Here is a 21,336-nt window from a genome sequence, read left to right as displayed (position 1 = left end):
TCTTCCATTAGATTTCACCCATTACTGTTTCGTACAGAAGTGCTTTATGTTGGAAGAGCTCCCCAGCTCTTTTTCATCTTTGACCTTTCCTCCCTACATCCATCTCCTCCTGTCCTTTATTCCCCCCTTGCCTTTGTATCCCCCTTATTGGTGCTCTCTCTCTCTGTTTTTTGGTCTCCCTCCCTTCATCCTCCTGCCACCCTGTGAAGCATCTCTTTCTCCCTCTCAGGTTCCCTGGCAGCAGGCAGCAGTGCTTGTCACTCTTGTAGCTCGGTGTAGCTGCCGCACAGGAGGCAGACCTCACCCAGTCTCTCTGCTCCATCCATCAACTGGCCTGCAGAGCTGGCATGCCAACTGACACCATCCGTTCTGTTTCCACTCACATCAACACCTTTATGAGGCTACTGCCCCACAAGCAAAGAGCAAAGAAATGCAAAAGAATATGAGTCAGAAGAAACATGTAACTGGTGTTACATTACAAAGGTGATACAGACCAAAATACTCACTCACTGCCTAATAATAATACACTCAAAATCTGATGTCAACATGTATTAGTCTTACTACTGAGGCATGCTATTCATCTTCATATTTGACATTCAGTACAGGTATCTCAATTGCTTGAAGCATTTTAATCATTGTTGGTGAAAATGAATGACTATCTCCCACGCCAGAACCCACGGAGCCAAAAATCTAATTTGGGTGTCTTCAAGATATATAGCTTGGAGCTGCACCGTTGACAATTAATTGGAGAGTGACTTTGGTAACTCATAAAATCTGTCAAGTTTTTGTACCTAAATGTGCATCGTTTTATGTAAGTGATTTAGCAAAATGCTCACTAATACGACCCAAGGACGTAGAAATGGGACAGTTGTAAGCTTAAAATTCCACTTTATGGCCCTCTAAAAGGCTCGCGTGACTCGAGTGAGGTTCCCCTATCATGAAGGGAACAGAGAGAAGTCGGGTGTCAGGAACGAGGCGGCGCTGAAGCTGACAGAAGACGCTACATCCTTTCATGGCCAAAGTGAACAAGAGACGAGTTGGCAACTGTCTGGACGGGAGAAAACAAGGGCCCTGAATGTCGGCAGAAAACCGCAGACGCTGTCGATGACATATACATCTTGTTAGAAGTATAAGGAATGACTGTGGCCTGAGAGTAGACTGGAGAAGTGACAACTGACTTGTGACAGTTACTCAGGGAAGCAGAGCATCATCAGAATAGAATAGAACAGAATAGTGCTAATGCACTTATGTCCATTAATGTTAGTCAGTTCAGTTCCTTGTAGTCAGTTGAACTTAAAATTAAAAAGTACAGTTTATGAATGTATGAGTTGTCGAGCCATATTAGTCCTTTGATGAACTGCCAGCCTGACGAGGGGGCCTCTTTTTCATCTGCCCAATCCATATTGGGCCATTTTTCCCTCACCCTCATTTGACCTTGTAGAGAAATAAGCAGACATGAGAGAATGGGCTTCCAAATGCAGAGACAGATGTTAAACTCCCCTTCATAGGAAAAAGATATGAAAAAGACATTGCTGTGTCATTTGTAGTCATTTTGTGTCTTCTTATTGTCATTTTGTAGTTGTATTTTGCCTCTTTGTAGTCATTTAGTGTCTCTTTGTGGTCATTCTGTGTCTCTTTGTGGTTGATTTGGGCTCTTTGTGGTCATTTTGCATGTCTTGGTTGTTATGTTGCTCTTTTTTGTTGTTGATTTGAATGTTTTTATAGTTATTTTGCATCTCTTTTTGGCCATTCTGTGTCTTTGTAGTTGTTTTATGGCTCTTTGTAGTTGTGTTTTGTCTCAAGTTTTCATCTCTTTTGGGTCATGATGAATCTCCTTGTAGTTATTTTACTTCTCATAGTTCTTTATCTCTTTGTGGTCATTTTGCATGTCTTTGTGGAAGTCCTCTGACTTTCTGTAGTCATTCTGTGTTTTTGGGGCCTTTTTGTGGCAATTTTGCTTTTACGTCTCATTTGAGTTGTTTTGAATATCTTTGTGGTCATTTTGCATCTATTGTCTTTTGATGTCTCTTTGTGGTCAATTTGTAACTGGTTGTAGTTGTGTTGTTATTTTCAGTCATAATTGTGTGTGTCTTTATAGTTGTTCTGGATCCCTTCATCATATTGTGTCTGTGGCTGTTCTGGGCTCTTTATAATTGTCTTGCATCTCTTCTGGGTCATTTTGCATCTCCTTGTTGTTGTTTTGCATCTATTTATAGTCATGTTTGGATCTATGTAGTCATTGTGCATATCTTTGTAGTTATTTTGTGTCTTTCTTTGGCTATTTAGTTTGCCTTTGTTGTCGATGTGGGTCTCTTTGTAAACATGTTACATATCTTTATAGTTGTTCTGCGCTCTTTGTGATCTCCCGTATGGTCATTTTGCATTTTTGTGGTTATTTATTCTCTTTGTAGTCATGACACTGCTCTTTGTAGAGTTTTGACATCTCTCTGTAGTCATTTTGCGTCATTTTAAGGTCATTTAGCATCTTTTTGCATGTCTTTATATCCTGTTGTGCCTCTCTGTGTAGTCGTTTGTCTGTAGTTGTTTTGCATCTCTTTGTGGTTATTTTGCATCTCTTTGCGGTCATGTTGTGTGTCTTTTCTCTTCATTAATCCGTGTATGTTAATAGTCATAGAAAATGAATAAGTGAACAATAGCATAGAGCAGAAAAGAGAAAGAGAAAATAATGGAGCTGAAAAAACTCTGAAACACGCAGTGGAAAATTTAGAGAAGAACAGAAAAGAGAGCAGGTCTCGGTGGTAAACATCACTTCTACCCTGCTACAGCTGATCGGCTCCACTTAGTTTCACCAACAATACTTAAAACTGGCTTAATGCAATTTTTTTCACGCGTTGCGCAAATTGCCAAGACAACTAATACTATTAATCATACTAATTAACCAAATTTTTTAACATTTACATTACCATCATGAAAAAAGCAACAACAGATTTGTTATTTGTGATTAATTTTTGATCCAGCATTCTGTCTAGTCACCATGGCAACTTTACTTTTTTTCCTCTTGTGCTGAAACACTTCATGAGTACTTAACCCCCCAAGGCATCATCATCATTCTCCATTCAGATATTAGCATATTTACATTTTCTCACTCACAATCTCTGGTGGGGAGCGGGTACGCTCTGACAACAGTTACCAAGGTATTAATGAAGCTTTGATGAATTAACAAATCTCCACCACTTCTAATATATTAACATATTCACAGGAGGATTTAGAAGTCGTGCTGAACGTGAAGCGTTTCTTCTTTCTTAGTCCCCAAGATGTCTCATGTTAATTGTATAAGGAATGACAAAGAGTGTACTTGGTGAGATTAAAAAAAGAAAGAAAAGATGTCTACAGCAGTTTGTGTGTGTGTGTGTGTCTGTGTGTGTCTGTGCGTGCGTGTGTGCACACAGATACAAAAACAGAATTCATTGGAGTACAGGAAAAGATCAAAGCACTATGTCATTAATGAAACTTGAAAGCCTTGGTGCATTCACAACCTGTGCACTGATTTATTTGTCTATAAGTGCTTCACTCTTAGATTAATTGTGCAACATTTACAAGAGGCTAATTGGAAAACAAGTGGGGTTCTGACTATTAGTTGAGGCTTCTTTTACAATAGATGTTAAGATTAAATGAGTAAGCATACGAGATTGGTGATTAGATATAGAAACATATGTCAGGTTTGTTTTTTTAAAGATTTCAAGACAAACTTGGACAGGATATCAGACCATGCAGCACGGTGCTGCAACGTATCCCAAAAGGATTCTCTCTTATCCTCCAGTGATCTTTAAAGGCAAGACAGCTTCAAATCCAATAAAAAGACAAAATCTGGATGTATATTTTAGATCCCCCTTTTAAAGCATTTCATTACATCATCATGATTTTTCAATTCCTTTCATCTATACTCTAGCACTAACTCATTTTCACCAAGTTAGATGGACAAGTGTACTTACAAGATGTATAAGTATGAATATAGTGAAATATCACAACTCTGAGCTTGAGTTAAGTCCCTCTTTCATGGCAAGTGACATTTAGGAAGTGTGGGAGTTTCTACACTAAGATAAAATATCGTCTTTATGCAGAAACAAGAAAACTGAAATAGAAATAAGCGAAAAATTAAACCATGGTCTCAATACAACATTTTTACTTATTTATCTATTTATTTATTTTTTAAGCAGTAATGTTGAAACAAGTGAAGACAATGCAAAGTGTAGACTAAAATGAGGAATACTATTGTCTATTACCTCCAATTATACATTTAAAGGATAACTTTGGCATGTTTCACCTGGATCCTATTTTCCCATGTATTTGTAAGTGACTGATATAAACATCAATTCCAGAATAATACACCTTCAACAGACTAAAGTTGCAAGTATTTAGTGTGACCTCCCTTTCTACTTAGCATGTCTTGAACTCCCTTGGGCAGACAACATGAGATTTACAGTACTAATCTTCTGGTGTATTTACACCAGGTTGCAGTCGAGACATGTCCAAAGCTCAATATTGATTGTTTGAGGTCCATTTTGTTATGGTTGGACAATTCCATGTCTCACACTAAATATTGACTTCAGTCTAAAGAAGCCATTTTTCCGTCTTTTTTTATGTTTCAATGCATTTTACATTTACATGTTGTCTGTATTCTTTATATCTTTTTACACACACACACACATACATATATATAGACATAACCTTCACAACTTTGCTATAACAACAAATCAAATCATGGCCTAAACCTTTTTCACAGTGCTTTAAGTAATCTGATGAACATTGATTTGCGATAGATTGAATTTCCCTTTGGTTAACACAAATGCATACAGTGAATAAAAGAGTAGATACTGCAACCTGGAAAAAGCAGTCGAGGGCTTACTGTTTAATAGGGGGTGTCATTTTTATCTAGAGTCATAATTTAACAACCCATTGTCTAGAGACCTGTATCTGAGGGCCAAATTTTTCATTTGAGTTGGAAAATCTTCAACGTTTTATCAACGTTTCTGCGTCCTTGCCAGATGGGCAGAAGATTAAGAGTCTGACCATGATGTGTTCGCTGGGCTGAACAAGTCACTCAGGTCGCTTTAATGTTGCCATATTATTCACTGTCTCCAACGCTGCCAATGCTACAAAGTCTGTTCTTCAATCATACCGAAGCACTACAGTGCAACATTGTTTGGCAGATCGGTTATCATGACTAAAACCCCTGCAGATGATTAAAGGAAAACCTTCAACTTCTGTCTGTCTTTAGTGAGGAAAGAAAAAGAGACTTGTTCTTTGTTATCATAACATCTGACCCAATTACTTTTAGTTTACCAGAATTTACATCAGTCATGGACACAGCAGTTTGTGTCTCATGAACCTTTTTGAGGAGGTCAGCTGGTTAACGAAAGAGCTTTGAACTAAGCAAGGTGAGATGAAAGAGAAAAAAGATGTGTGCTAAAGTTTGATGCATTAACTCCTACACATACCCCTGATTTAAACTGCTATAATTAGGACACACAATGTAGAGGGAGCAAATAGAAAAGAAGTTAGCCTCAGTGTTAGGATTGTAGGAGCTAAGAAAGATGCAAATCATCTGTGGATACATACTTTGACTTTGTTTGAACTTTGCCTGGGGTTGTATGTAGTGCTGCTGATCTGTACGGCAAACAAAACTCTCTTCACTGGCAGTGTAGAGAAAATAGAAAATAATTATATTTGTAAGATTTGATGCAGAATATTGGCACCTGAAGTGTGTTTTTCTTCCAGCCAACTCAATATCGAAGCAGCACACACAGTCGGATCCCTACCATCTGCTTTGGGTCAGAACTCCACACGGTTGAGATAGGCAATTGCCTCTTGTTTCATCAGTTTGAACAAGGGAAGGGTCACGAGTGTCATCTTAAAAGTGACAAAATTCCAATAAAAACTGGATCATTTATCACCCATTTGTCAATTTCTTCAATATTTTTTGAGGCAATGAAATGTTTGATCAGCTATCAGATTCAGGTTGCCAGGAATATGTTTTAATTGCTGCGTTTACACTGCCTGTTCAAGGTGGGAATATCATGACGTTATGCCACCTTGCTGTTCTATATGCAATATCCGATCGTGGAGAGGGAGGACAGGAATGGAGGTAGTAACAGCACCGAAAAAAGGTCTGCTTAAAACGTAAAGCTGAAAAAATGTGACCCTGGGTGGCAGGGTTTGATGTTTCATGACGTATTTGTGTGTGAGACCCACAGCTGGAGATGTACAAAGCAGCTGTAGCATACAGTGGCTAATACAAAGAAGAAGCACAGCAGCCGTAAATGTCTGCAAACTGGGAAAACAATGAGATTCGGGAGCCCCTACCTGCCAGGCAAAGGATGAAATCAGCAGCCATATAACAAAGAAGGTAAATCATTTTGATTGACATGTTATGCCTTGCATATTGTTTAGAAAGTGCAACCAACACATGTATTATATGTCACATTAGTGAACGACGCTGTTGTTTGTGTTACATGTCATGTCCATCATGCCTATTTGATTGCAGGCAATGCGATATACAATCACACAGTGGAGCAGAATGGTGCCACTGTCATTTGGTTCTGTATAAAAATGCAGGGGCGTAGAGAGGGGACTTTGTTGGCCCTAATCAGATTCTGTTAATGGGTCATCATCTTTTCTGATAAAATGTTTTCTGTCTCTTTGCTTGTGCTGCTGATCCCTTGATGAAGACAATTTTAGCAGTGCAGCCTACCTGGTGGATGAACACCTGTGCTCCTCGAGGGCTCATCAGCAACACTGCCCGCCGCAGAGTGTCCCGGTACCGGTTGAGCTCCTCAGTGCGCATCGTGCTGAAGAGGTCAGTGAAGACTCGGCTGACATTGCGGTCCACCCTCTGCAAGGAAACGTCCAGACCCAGCCGAGACGCCTGGTCCATAAAGGTTTGCAAACCCCGGATGTCTGCAGGTAACGAGAATAGCAGAGAATGAGTGATTGTAGGGTAGACACAAACAGACAGGCTGAGAAAGAATAACACTTCAGGCAGGTCATATGTTATACATTCCTTTATTCCCAGAGCATTTAATCAGATTGATGGGTAAACAACCTGTACTTTAAGCACCTGCACATGCACTCTATATTTTCAGGCTTTGTTCCAGGGGATTCAAGGCAGGTTTCGTTCTTTGCTCCTGATCTAAAGCGTGACAAAACACAACAAGCACTCCTGTCTTTCTGTTTCCTGGGGTTTACAGGATATGAAACTGCAGGCAGGTGTTGCTGTCCCCAGAGATCCGAGTGTTTGTGTGTGTGTTCAGTATACAGGAAACCACTTAAAAGAAGCCAGTGCTGCACACACAAATCAAAGGTGATGTGCAGCAGAGGGCTCACAATAAGCGCACCAATCCCAGCAGTCACAGGGGGAGCAGCAGCCCAGCATGTGCCAAGTCATGCTGCATTGTTAAAGAGAGGTTAGGCAAAATCGCTAGGGCCAGACCTCTTTCTGCATCCATAATGCGTGTGTGAGTCTCTCTCTGTGTGTGTGTGTGTGTGTGTGTGTGTGTGTGCGCACACAGAGATGGGTGGGTTTTTCCCCTTTGCATCTCTGGAGGTCTGATGACTCATCCAGGGCTTTCGTGCTCAGAACAGATGATATACAGAGGGATAGAACAGCAAACCAAGCATATGTATAGCTGCATAAATGCACAGCAAATACACACAAACCTACAATATGATAGTGTAAGAGTGTGTGGATGCTTTTTTGAGGTGATACTGGACATAGTTTTTTGATGCTCAGGGGCAAAAACTGGGAATTAGGCTAATAAGAAATCCCTTGACCTGGTCTGAGCAGTGAAGCAACATATTGGTATATCGTCCTCGTTTCTCAGTCTATACCTTGAAGCCAAGTGAGATAGCTATATGTCTAAGTACCAGGTGAAGAAAATCATAAAGAATTAGATGCAATGTTTGATTCTTCCTGCCATTGTTATATTGCAATTAATATTTCGGGGTGGGGGTGCCAAAAATATTCACAGAATAAAAATGTTCAAAGGACAGAACATAACATGAAATTAAATCATTCATCATTTTTGAAGCACCGCCAAACTCTTACTGCAGCACCCTTTTAAAAAAAACTCTTTCCTTTTAAAACACACACACGCAAACAAACAAACACACACACACACACACACACACACACACCTCTTTGCCTTCTTTGTCTCTAAATTGAAACAGTTACCCTTGGTAGTGTTGCTTTGAATACAATGGGCAAAAGCTCAACCACTGAGTAATCCCTCCCTTTGTTAGAACACAAACACAATTTGAAAGTTAATAAGAGTTCCTTCCCTCCTGTCCTACGACTGGACCATTGCAATTAATTCTGGCTACAGTACTCCCTATATACAACATTCAGCTGCAGTAAGATATAGTTATATCGACTGTAGAGTAAACATATAATCTGCAGTCTGAGACATCTCTGTTATACCAATCCCAGAGGGTACAAAAGGGTAAACCTTAAATGTGTGATGACTCAATAAGCAAACAAATTACTACCTCGTAGACATAAATAAACAAGTTGTGGAGTTGAAGAAACTTGATTAGTTATCCAAGAGACTTTGTCAACATCATCATTCACACCATGATGTCTACGACAGTCTTAACATGAACGGAGGTTTTACAACCTGTAAAATTAGATGTTTAAGGTGAGACAGCCTAGGTGAAAACAGTTTTTTTGTTTTTTTAAAGCATTGGTCAATTTTGAGTTTTGGGGCTATTTTGTCTTTTATACCAGTGGAAAGAAAACATCCAAATTACACATTCATGTGTTTATTGCAGTTCAGACTCTGTATGTATGAAGAAGTGAATATTTAATTAGAGAACTTTACTTTACTTACTTATACATTAAAACGTACAATTTTAGTCAACTTGTATGACAAAAAAAGATTTGTCTCAAAGTAAGTAATAAATTGGGGTAGTTTCATGTTGATATCTAAATATCATGTTCACCCTGCTGGAATTTTATAATACATATCTTTAAAAGCATCTTTAAAAACATTTCATTTTTATTCCTATCTATATTCTAAGGGTTTGAGGGATTCATATATATCATTTATAACCTGATATATATATAACATTTTCTCCCTAAAACATGAAGAAAAATGTAGTTTTTATGGCTGTCGAATTTATAGGGTGATAAAGAGATATCCTAAATTATTTTTTTAAACAAATGTCTTATTTTTTGTCTTAAAATTTATGGAATTTTGCAATACTATAAAGGGCTTTTATCTCAGAATAGTTTTTTCCCACAAACACTAAGTCAAAAATCTTAACTTCATTTTTTTCCCCAACTTATTTCTAACATTACTTTTAAAGGGTTTTTACCATGGGAATTATTCATATATCATTCAAAGTCCGACTGTATTACATTTTCTCCTAAAGACATGGCAAAGATGTATATTACAATGGCTGTTGCCACTATTTTCTAACTTATAGACCAATAAAAGAGATATCCAAAATACCCTCAGTAAAACCCCTTGACTCTAATATGTAAACAAATGAAACAAGAATTTTGAACCTGGCTTCATGCAGCGCTCAGATGTTTTTGCTCCGTAAATGGATGCATATCTGCACATATTTAATTATATTATGCTTCATTTGGATATGCAAACCTAAACTTTCAGAAAACTTGTGATATTAAAAACAATTGCTCAATTAATATTGCTATGAGTAATTGGGGTTTCATAGTGATATATATTAGTTAAACATTGTACCCTATAAACCTGTGGTGTCTTGTTGAGGCTTACTGTTTCTTTGAAGATCAATCATATTGGATCGACATGCCAAGAGAGAGATCTAGAAAGCTGATCAAAGACAAAAACTATATTCTATGGTGACACACTGTGATGTTGCTGTCGGCTGAAAACCTTGTACTGTATCTCCCTAATGGGAAACAGAAGAAACATACTGTAACAAACAAACAAACAAACAAACAGAGTTTTTAATCCCATGAAGTGTCGAGGGAAAGCTACCATGTGATAACTACTCTAGGACCCCGATAGAAACATCGGACTTCAAAGCCAGTGAGCCGAACCCGTAGCAGGCTTTTCCATGGACCGACCGTGTCAGCCATGGACAGGGCTGCAGAAAAGAGGATTAACGTGGAATTAAAGGTCTGATTTCTGGACATGTTTACCCGAGCGTCATTTCTGAGCACAAATCTGCCTCTGAAAGTTTTAGATATCAAACCTTAACCCTTCTCTGCCATTCATGTTACAGCATCCTGTTCTCTTGCTCAACTTGGCAACTTTGCTTTAACAATATGTATCTGTTTTGAAAGGACAGGAAAGATAGATCGCTGGAGACGGGAGAAATACCCTATGAAGTTGCTCTAACATCCTTTTCAGCTCTATCTTACTCTAGTTGTAACTAAAGCGGGACTCCCTCTTGGATTGGAGCGATGCAGAAATGAGCATATCATGATCAAAGGGCTCAGAGGTTTTTACTGAGCTGTCAAGCTGCGTTGCAATCCAAGCGGAAAAGCCTGAGAAATGGCTATGCTACCAGCCTGTGTTTACTCAAAACTGAGATGAGTCTGTTAAGGCAATCACTGTTTTTCCTTGCAACAATAACATCAGTTAATTATATGCAATATAGATTTTTTTTTTCACAAATCTGAAATTTATCAGGCACTGAGTGCTGTGCATTCCCACAAGTGCAATAAAGCCACACAGAGAGAAAGAAAAAAGAGACAAATTATTGCTTCAGTTAGATCCGACCCTCTTTTTTTCCTGTCTGCAGCTCTATAATACAGCTAATATAGTATTTTTAAGTAAATATGATAATATTAACTATCTGACTAAACGGCCAGTGATACCATACCGCATGGACAGGAGTTCTGCACCTCACATCTATGCACGAATAGCTGTCAGTCATGATTTGTGAGGCTTGAAGCACCTGCCAAACAGTTAGGCACAAGATTGACATTTAAAATATCGTCTTACATAAACTACTAATGCTGACACTCCAAGATGAACAGGCTCATAATTTCCTTTTTTTTTTTTGGCAATTTTTACAAAAAAAGGGAAAAAATGTTGTATATCTAAAAAAATCTGATTACACTAATTCTAACTTGGATTTCACAGCCACATGCAGCCATAAGTTTGAAGTGTGTTTTTCACCGCAACACAGCAATCGATGCAATTAACACCAAATAAGAACCTCATGGTGACAAGACTAGAAAATGTTTCCCAAAACAAAAATGAGGGGGGGGAGAGAAATTAGCTGCTGATTATGCACCACAGTCTCCCTAAGTGCGGAACAAAAATGAACTGTTGAGCCACCGAGGATTCATGCTGCAAATTGTGTTTACAAAATGTCATTTTCAGCTGGGTTCTTTTATTATTGATTTTGTTTTGCCAACTTTTTAACAGCCAAAATAAAACAATAATTTTAAATTATAAAACACACATAATGACCCCTATACGAAAGTGACAAGCTATACTCTGGAGGCAGCATAAGGTGAAGAATAAGGTGGAAGCAGCCAGAGACCTATTAAGTCAGTTATCTGGATGTAAATTAAATAATGAAATTTTGTCTTCTTACTGATGTCCTTCTTACATGTGATCAGATAACAGGGCATTTTGGGAGAATTAGAGGAGGCTATATGGGCATACAAAGCCATCTGTCCATCTGTATGCTTATATTATGTGTTATGAGCAGGTCTGTGGGGACAAACAAACCTGACACCTTGCAGAGAAGAGACACGAGGTGAAAGAAAGCTTATTATGTTCTTACACTATGCCACACACCACTGATTGAATGGCCCCCATCGGTGTGAGAGGCAGCAGGTCCAGATTGGCTGTACATAGTGACAAGGCCAACTAATTGACCCCAAAAGTCAGATACAGCTCTGCCTGTATCCTCATGTTAGGACCTCAGCCTGTTATTCACACACAAATAAGGTAAGAAAAACATATTTTATACTAAAAACCAAAAATGTGGGATTCAGAGGGAGCAGATAAAGACATGCCCTTAATGGAGCTGAATGCTGCAAAATTTCTGTTGGTGGGCACGAAACAAGGTCAGTGTACAGTAAAACAAATATGTTAGCTTGTAGCACATATGGGTATATGCACAGAAGTTAGGGGAAAAAAAAATATAAATTTCATCAAGTTATCAATTTACACTCATGTTCCCTGGCTCGTATTGACGGTAACTAAGTTCATCTGATGTTTTTATTGAGGTAAATCTTTGCAAATGAGTATAATCCCTCTGCTGTTGCACAACATCAGAGATAATGATTTGTGTCTTTTTGCTTCATGGACAAGGGACATTGATTTTATAAGCATTTACTGTGCTTTTTGTTGAGCCTGTCAGAATTAAAATGATCACTACTGAGCCTAAAAACTTTAATGCATTGTTTGGATACTGGAGGTCTGCATCTATTATTTTCATTTAACTGTGGAAAGTTTTTGAAAGCAGTTATTTACTATTGTACTTTCAGTAGGCATAAATACATTGCATCACTTTTTCTTTTGTCAGTCAAAGACTATAAAAACTGAAAGCACCGTCAACAAAATGGTTCTAATATAAGCAGTCGGCTCTGAATGTGCGGAGCGGCTGGAGTAACAGTCCCAGACTCAATTATTATCTCAGTCCAGGCCTGGTGAATGGTCTCTAACACACTGTCCAGTGACTGCATCTTTGGTTTCCAACACCGCCATGCAAGTTTTGGTATAGAATAGAATTAATTGCCCTACTTTGTTACTAAGTTTGGCTGACATGCTTTTGGGATGCTGTTTGCTTAGAAGGGTGACAGTCCAACCAGAATGCAACAATTTGAATGATAAAAATAGAATAATACAAACCATTAAAAAAAGGCAGGAATACATAACAAAATGAGAAGTCAGCCCTGAACAAGACTTAAGGTTTTGTTTTTTTTTTAAATAAGGTCTGGTATTGGTTAAAGATAATCCAGTGCTCCCCAAATATTACCTAGATTCAGATTCATTATCTGCATCTATTATGTTACTATTAATATTACCTAGACTGTCTAATCAATCTAATTTGTCCCAGCACAGTTTCACGATGAGCTGAAAATAATTTTACATTTCTAATTATAACATAAAAGATCTCTAATGTTGTGTTTTACACTGTTGCTTCAGCTTCTCCCTTTACCACCTCAACCACCCCCCACTTTACCACACGCACTAAAAGATTCCTGACTACATCTGAGACACCAAGACATCTTGAGGACACAACATAAGGTAATTAATGTTAACCAGTCTTACAGTATCCACTGCAATTATCCACCGTAGACTGAATGACATGACAGCTTCACAAAAGTAAAGCCAAAGTATCTTGCTTGCCCCCTAGTGGCTGGCTGCAGTGTAGGTCATAAACCCTGCCCTGTCATGTTAGGGTATGGGACATGGGCCAAACTAAAAACCAAAAGTAAACCATTATTAGATACTATTGGGTAATACTATTATTAATTTCTTTTTTATTGCTGTTCTTTGTAAACATTTGCTCTTGTATTCTTTAAAACTTGTCTGTTTTTCTCTTTTACCACTCAGAGGAGATGCACTGACATTTTGTTGTACATTTATGCAATGACAATAAAGTTTTTCGTTATATTCTATTCTGTCTATTCTATTCCAATTTTCTAATCATTCTTATCAACCTTATGTATGTTAAATGTTTGTTTTTCTGATGAGTTCATTTTTAATTAGTTACTTATTACTCCTGCACAGACTCTGGCTGTAAATTGCCACCAGCGTAGGATGGCGGCGGCTGTATCTGGGATATTGTTACTTTAATTTTTGTGCAGTAGGGGAAAGTTGAGACACTTTGTCCATTTTTATATACAGTAATTAGTCCAAACAAAATTTAACTATTACGTCGCGCTTAATTTATTTTTGATGACTCATGTTAATCTAATTAAAACTAAGTACAGTACAGTAAGCTCAAGAAATTAGCTGTTCATTTCCTCACTTATGTCAACTGGCATATCCGCCTGCTTGTTGTTAAAACAAATAATCATGTATGACGTGTATAAAGTTATATCAAGCTAGCTACATTAGATGATTATGTATGGTTTATGTTATTTCCAGCAGCTCTGACAATAAAACTGTTTTCAGCATTAGCATGTTCCTGCATCCCTCCAGAGGGTCTGAGGTCCACCCATCAGAATGTCCAAAAATCCTAAAGGAAACATTGTTTCTGTTGTAAATTGGCCTGAGACATTTTCTACTTTTTGTCTCTGAATTGTTCAGCATCAACAGAACTATGCAAATTATGTCTCCCCAATTATTTTACCCTTTCACAAAAAGGTTAAGTGCCTTTCTGTGTGGTCATGCAGGATTTATTTTTTTCATTTTCAACTGGTAATCAACATGTTAGTGTGGAGAGTAATGGGGCAATATAATACACAATATCTGTTATTTCCTATGTCCTACAATTTCCTACTGTCATAGTGATTAACATTTCCTCAGTAGTTCCTGGTGCATTTTTAGAGGTTAGATTTAACACAGACAACTGCCATGTGTAAAACTATCCCCTAAAACTGTTCTCCAAGTGTCTCTTTATTAACACGCCTTTCCCTCTCTCTTTTATGTTCTTTTGAGTCCTCTCCGTCTAATGAAAGCCAGTTAATTGAAGGTCACCTGTGCGTTCATTCCCTGTGAAATTACCTGACAAGTGAGTTGGCAGCGTTACAGACCTTATGGCCTTAATGTAGCTTTAATGTTGATGAAATATTGTTATACAATCACAAGCACATGAAAGAGTATGCCATTCCACAGAAACATTAATTTCTCTTGAAAGTCTAGCTTCATATTTGCAGATCTATCACTAACTCTACCATAGAGCAGACTCTGCAGGAGATATCTTTTCGAGTTTGTTCTGTCTGTGTTATAAATGCACTTGCTACATTTGGATCCACCTCCTACATGGGACCAAAGCAGCTTAATCAATCTCACACCTAATCCCACCCTAATTCTCTCCTCCTCTAACAGAGAGCTAGTCACTACGGGGCGGGCAGAGACGGATGTAGCTGCTCCACAGTCATTACTAAGCGCAGGTTAACTTGGACCGTCCTGCCAAGGAGCCCACTGATGTTCAAGAAAATCGACCCTTCTTTAAGATTTCCAATAATCGTGCCTCAGCCGCCTTTTATGCTCTCCTTGTTATGATAAAATGACAAGGCAATTTTACAGAAGCTTTTGTTTGCAGATTGTCTACCCACTGTCCACCCTCCCAAACTAAATCAATAGCTGGCTTCCTTTTACATACTCACAACTGTGAGTACAGACTAAGGAAGATGGCATTTACAAAAGGCACACAGATAATATATTGCAAACATTTAGAACAAGTCTTGCAGGCAGCTCTATGAGGCTGTACTTAGGCACAGCTGTGCTTTGAGCTCACTACTAACATCCTGATGTTAAGCATGCACAATATCTGCAATTTTACCAGCTGATACACCAACGTAGTTTAGATGGCAGCATAGTAACATATGCTAACTGCGGTAAATGATAAAGTACAGATAAGGCTGATTGGAATGTCATTAGTTTTGCCAGCTTTCTGTCATAAACCAACTTATTGGAAAAAAATAATATTTTGGCCTAATGAGGGCCATAAATTACAACTGAAGGGATATTCAAAATGATTCCTATTAATCCCAAACAGGATATTAATGTCTTTTCCAAATTGTATGGCAATCAATTCAGTAGTTGTTGAGATTTTGTTTAAATCAAAGCAACAAATGTCAAACTCATGATGTCTTTGTTTGGGTAGAGAACACAATGTAGGCTCAGGATCACTCACGTTTGCTGCTGCATCTCATGGTTAATTTTTGGCAGTTTTTTATAAGCTCTGAGGAGACTATTTTTCATTTAGAGAAATTGAATTTCTTTTCTCCATCATGATTTCAATGTGCACACAGAACCAACCTCAGTTAGCCAGCTGGAAGCAGTTTGGTTACTGCAGATCATAATATCATTGGATTAAAGTAAAAGAGAAATAATTTTTTCAATATAATTTAATGTATGTAATGACCCTGTTAAAAACATATTTAAACAGCATTTGTATTTAAAAAAAAAAGAAAAAGCTTTTTGATCTGTACAAGTGGTTGGTCATTAAACAGTTACATCTTTTTTCATATCTAATATCTTACTGAACTGTAGGAGGTGACTCTCATCATGTATTCAGTGTCTTTTCGGTATCTTACTGTTTCAGAACGTGTGGTGCCTGATGTTTTGTCTGATTTAAAGTAAAGCATGGCATGACTGACGTATTCCATTTGCAGCTATTCTGCAGAACGGTGTCTATTTAGAGAGCATGGCTTGTTTAAAAAAAATAGGAGGAGAGGAGAGCATGAACCTGAGTTGTGTCTGGTCATGGTCAAATGTAAAATGAAATAGAATAAAATCACTTCTTTCGATTCACCGCAGGAGCTCAACCCACAACTGCAGATTCAGTCAATGTCATTTAAATCCAGCCAAAAGACAACAGCCAACAGTTGTTTGAGTGTGAAAGTTTCTTTTGATATCCGGGCACTCGGGTTGGTATGAGAAGATTGCCCACAATGCCCAAGGGGCCGAATGGTCCTTGACGGCAAAGAGAGAATTGGACGTCAATAAGTTTGTTTTTCAGAGGGAGAGATGAACTTTTGTGGCCTTGACATGCAGCAGGTTTATTTGGTCCTTTTCAAAATAAAAAGCTGAGGAATTAAGCTACCCTTCAGCACTGTCAGAAAGCATGGCTGAAATCTGCAACTGTGGAATTGTTTGAGGGAAGCAAAACCGTGTTGGCTGTAAAAAAAAAAGCAACTCAAACTGTTGCCAATGAGAAAGAAAGACAGGATGAAGGGAGGAAAGGAAAAAGAAACAAAAAAGGACAAAAACAACTTAACAAGAAGGAAAAAGCAGAATCATAAAAGGCGTACAGGGTGTTTTGGTTAGTGCTGGGCTGTTATAGGATTATCATATAATTTTGTTCTCTTTTATTTGCCTCAAGGCAGAAAAGGCAAAACCACATAAGGATGTTTTGTGGTCGTAATACAAAGACGGCTTCCTACAGCACAAGAATAAGGTTATTTCTGTTACTCGTGTAAGAAATTATGGAACACGCTCTCTCACAACAGTGAATCAAATTATGTGTTGAAAATGTACAATGACAAATGGAACCAGAGGAGGTGAAGCCTCAGAAGTTGTTTACATAATGTGCCTTTTATGCAACTGATGCATTGGTGGAGACTGGAATGAATCAGCTTCCCCGACACACTTCATTACACCAAGCTACACTTTGCCCTGAGGTCAAGGAAGCCAGCTGTTTAGCTGTAATAACGCACCCTGTGCTCTCTGACTGCAGCGCCTGGTGTTGCACCATGCAAAAACAAAAGATTGCAGAAATATGATGGATTAAAATAATAATTGTCTCGATAAGTGCAATATAGATAATAAGGTTTTGGACAATTCTTTGAAGGTAGTGGTACAGAGATGCCGGAGGCTATGAGCAAGAAGGTGCTCTATCTTTTCCAGCATCTACTTTAATAGACTAACACGCCATCAGCAAATTGATGACACAGCAGCCTCACAAAACACAGCCTTATCACACCACATCCAGAAATCCATCATTTCACTCCTACTGCACATGTTCGATAGGAAGGCCTTGGTATAGCAATCATGCCACTAATGAATCTGGAAATTAAATGTCCTTTTTCACCATGTTCATTTTGATTGTCTGTTCATGTTGGTATGAGTTTTAAATATCAGATTTAAAAAATAATTGAATGTGATGATCTTTGCGATCTCTGAAGGAATCAAAAGCTATATCAATATAAGTATATCAAATATGGCACTAGATGGAGATACACAGACTGAGCACTCCGATGATCTTAGATCAGCACCGTCTTGTCTCGTCACACTCGCAGTCATTTAGAATATCTGATAACAGCTTAAGGCAAAAAACACATGCCTTGGCAGTGCTGACAAGATTGGAGTCCAAAAATATTAATATAACTGCTATTTAATGGTAAATATGTCTCACTGTCTGACATTCCATGCATAAGTATGTTACGATATTTTCAATAGTGCTGGTGCCAAGGCAGCTTGCTTTATCATCATTTGGTTGGTAAAAAGTAATTACTTGACTCGTATACAGTGTGGTAGGCAACAAGCAGCACTGTACTCTTGTTCTTTCTGATTTTTTTTGTATGAAACTTGGGCTTAAACAGATGTAGTAGGTAGATGGCATTAAATTTATCAAAAACATTAAAGCAAATTTTTGAGCAAAGATGGCAGAAAGTCGTTGATTCCAAATTCTGAAATGTCATTTTTTTCTCCATCTTATAGGATTGTTAAATTTATATCTTTAGGTTTTGGATGTTAGTTAGGAAATACTAAGGGGCATTTTTTTATGCTTCAGTGCTGGTGATAGTCCTGGCCAGAGGTAGTATGATTTCAGGTTGTCCATCTGTTTGCCCCAATCTTTTGAACTCGGTATCTAAAAAAAACCCTTAGGAAAATTTCTTAAATTTGGCACAAATGTCTCCTTGGACTCCAGGATGAACCGATCCGAATTGGGTGTCCAGAGGTCACTGTGACCTGGCATCCTTTTCATTCTTGTGAACAGGATATTTAGAAACATCCTAAAATGTGGCACAAACGTCCTCTTGGACTCAAGAATGAACTTTTTAGATTTTGGTGGTCTACGGTCTGGGTCATCTTATTCTGTTGAACACGATATCTCAGAAAAGTCTTGTGAGAGAGATATGGTACAAGCATCCAACCAGTCTCAACGATGAAAAGGTCACTCTGACCCATCAGAACACATTTTGTCCATGGCTTAAAAACTCATATGCTTATGACAGAATTTACACAAAGGCCAAATAGAATAAAATGATGAAGTGATGAAATTATATATCTAAAAGGTCAAAACTTAACTTAACTTTACTGTGCATCATCATGTATTACAAAAAAACCTTTTCTGACCATAATTTAACATCATAACTCACGACAAGAGGGGGAGACATTTGGTCAGATACTGTGTGGGTGACACTGATTTGGGGTGTTCACCTTGAAACTGTGGTAATTGTATACATCTTCTGTGTGCGAAGCATCTGTCTTCCATCTTTTTAATTTTCTCTGTTTAATGTCTTATGAGTCTGGACAGACATGGATGCAAACTGCAACTTAACTGGTCAGTGAAGGCATACAGCTGTGAGGCGGTAATTCGAGTTCATGATGTATAAAGTTAGGGGAGATTTCATTATACATTATTAGTTAATTACATAAAATGAAATAACTATAATTTGCAGTCCCTAATGAAACTAAAAATAGCACCTGTGTCAACTCCACAAATGATACATTCTCATGGTAAAGAACACAGTATACCATCTATGCATATTTGTCAAACATATATGAAAAGGTTCTGTGCTACAACCACTGGTGATGGCACAAAAATGTGACAAATATCATTAAGGTAACTTTTGGGGAAGGGGATGTCACAGCGTTGTACTTCATGCCCTTTTCATGCTAAACATAGACTGAGAGTTGGAAAGAGAAGACAGGAAGGCTTTGACAAGATCACACTGAGAACAGATCTGAGTTCCTGTGCTGTGAGTAAAGTTGCATAATCTCATTTCTGCACTTTAAATATCACTGATCTGACAGCATGTAATGGAAACGATTTGATGTTCCAAACTGTGCTTATGAGCAATGATGGAAAAGGTGGTGAGAGAAGAATAGCAGGTACAAAGATAAAACTAGTTTCTGAACAGTCAGCAGTGCAGTACTCTCTGTAATTACTAAATTAAAAAATATATCGCCCTGTATTATAATTTTTTTTCTTTAATTTCTTAGAAAATCCTGTCAAAAAAATCAATGATGACGTTTCAACCTCTTTGAGTTTAAGATCGTATTTTTTTCTAAATCTTGCGTGGTCAAAATGTTCTATTTCTTTGTATTTTTTTTATTGCTTTAATGTTCTGACTATTTTACTATCTTGATTTGGCATTTTATTTTTTAAATACTTCTATCCTTTATATCACTATGTAGACAATTTGAATTGTTTTGGAACATTTCTTGTATGGCTACTTGTGTTTACAAAATATTGCAGATTGAGAACTTTGTCTTTTTTTGTTGAAGCAAAAGATATTAATATTTCTTAAAGTACCATAAAAAGTATTCTTTCTTAAACTCAGGTATGAAGACACCAGCATTGGAAAATACTCAAGTAAACACTGACCACATTTATTACGGAGGCCTTAAGAGGCAAGAGAGGGAAAAAAAAAAAACAAAAACATCTGGTGATCCATTTTATAAGTCTGATCTAAACAGTTTTCTCTCCTATGTCTATGGTTTAAAAATAGCTGAAAAGAAATTTCAGTCCATTTTTCGAAGTTTATTTTCTCCATGCAATTTAAACACAATTATATATATATATATATATATATATATATATATATATATATATATATATATATAGAGAGAGAGAGAGAGAGAGAGAGAGAGAGAGTTATTATTATTATTACAATTTTTTTTTTTTTTTATTTTATTTTATTCAACTTTCAAAACATTTTTTTATCACCCATTTCACAGATGAAAAACAACAAATAAGTAACTTAACATAATTATCCTGGTAAAAAAATTTTTTCCTTTAAATCATCTGTTACAAGGTCATGATTACAAGAAAGTCATGATTAACAAGAAAAATCATCAGAATTTTTTTCTTCCTTGCCCCTCACACCTTCTGAACATTTATAGTAGATATAATGAAAAATCCACCCTGTACGTCTTCAATGTCTTCAATTCAACATTCAACATCTCTTTAAATACTAAGTGCCAACACAGATTTGCAGACAGCTCTTTTCTCTCTAGGCAGTGGTGTGGGTCACTGTAGTGCTGCTTCAAGGCAGGCGCCATGGGTATTTTGACTGTTCTGTGATGAGGATCCTAATTAGCCGCTACATTCCTTAATTTAACAAGAGCAGAGTTAAACAGTGTAACACAAGCACAAATGTCAACGGTGCCGACTTTGTAGCACCTAATTTAGCAGGCTTAGAAAAGGCTATTTCGTTCCAACTAGAATTCCCATCCATTATTTCTCACCAACAGCGCCTTGTTACACTGAGCCGTCATGCGTTAGACAAAGGTTCCCTCTCACTGGGATTGCAATTTAAGGCTATATGCACTGTGCTGGGGTGAGATGTTATACGTAAAGAGTTCCTGGGAGGATGGGATTCAATAGCACTGTATCACAACAGAGGAAAAGTGATGTAATATTCCTCAAAATGCAGATGGATGGATGGATAGATAGAAAAAGCAAGACAGAGAAGCAGAGAGAGAGCTGGTGGAAAAGAAAGACGGATAGATAGCAAGACAG

At 37.7% G+C, this 21,336-nt stretch overlaps 1 protein-coding gene across 1 annotated transcript in view; it reads right to left on the bottom strand.

The window, feature by feature from the left end:
• grid1a (glutamate receptor, ionotropic, delta 1a) overlaps nt 1-21,336 on the bottom strand; it is a 296,842-nt gene that overhangs the window by 111,142 nt on the left and 164,364 nt on the right. The window contains exon 4 of the mRNA XM_042502252.1: nt 6,713-6,918. Coding sequence (XP_042358186.1) covers nt 6,713-6,918 — 206 coding nt within the window. The remainder of the gene's footprint in view (nt 1-6,712; nt 6,919-21,336) is intronic.

This window comes from Plectropomus leopardus, chromosome 15, assembly GCF_008729295.1.
Source record: "Plectropomus leopardus isolate mb chromosome 15, YSFRI_Pleo_2.0, whole genome shotgun sequence".
NCBI classification, from domain to species: Eukaryota; Metazoa; Chordata; class Actinopteri; order Perciformes; family Serranidae; genus Plectropomus; species Plectropomus leopardus.
The sequence above is the reverse complement of the archived record's forward strand: the minus strand, read 5'-3'. Positions and strand labels throughout refer to the sequence as shown.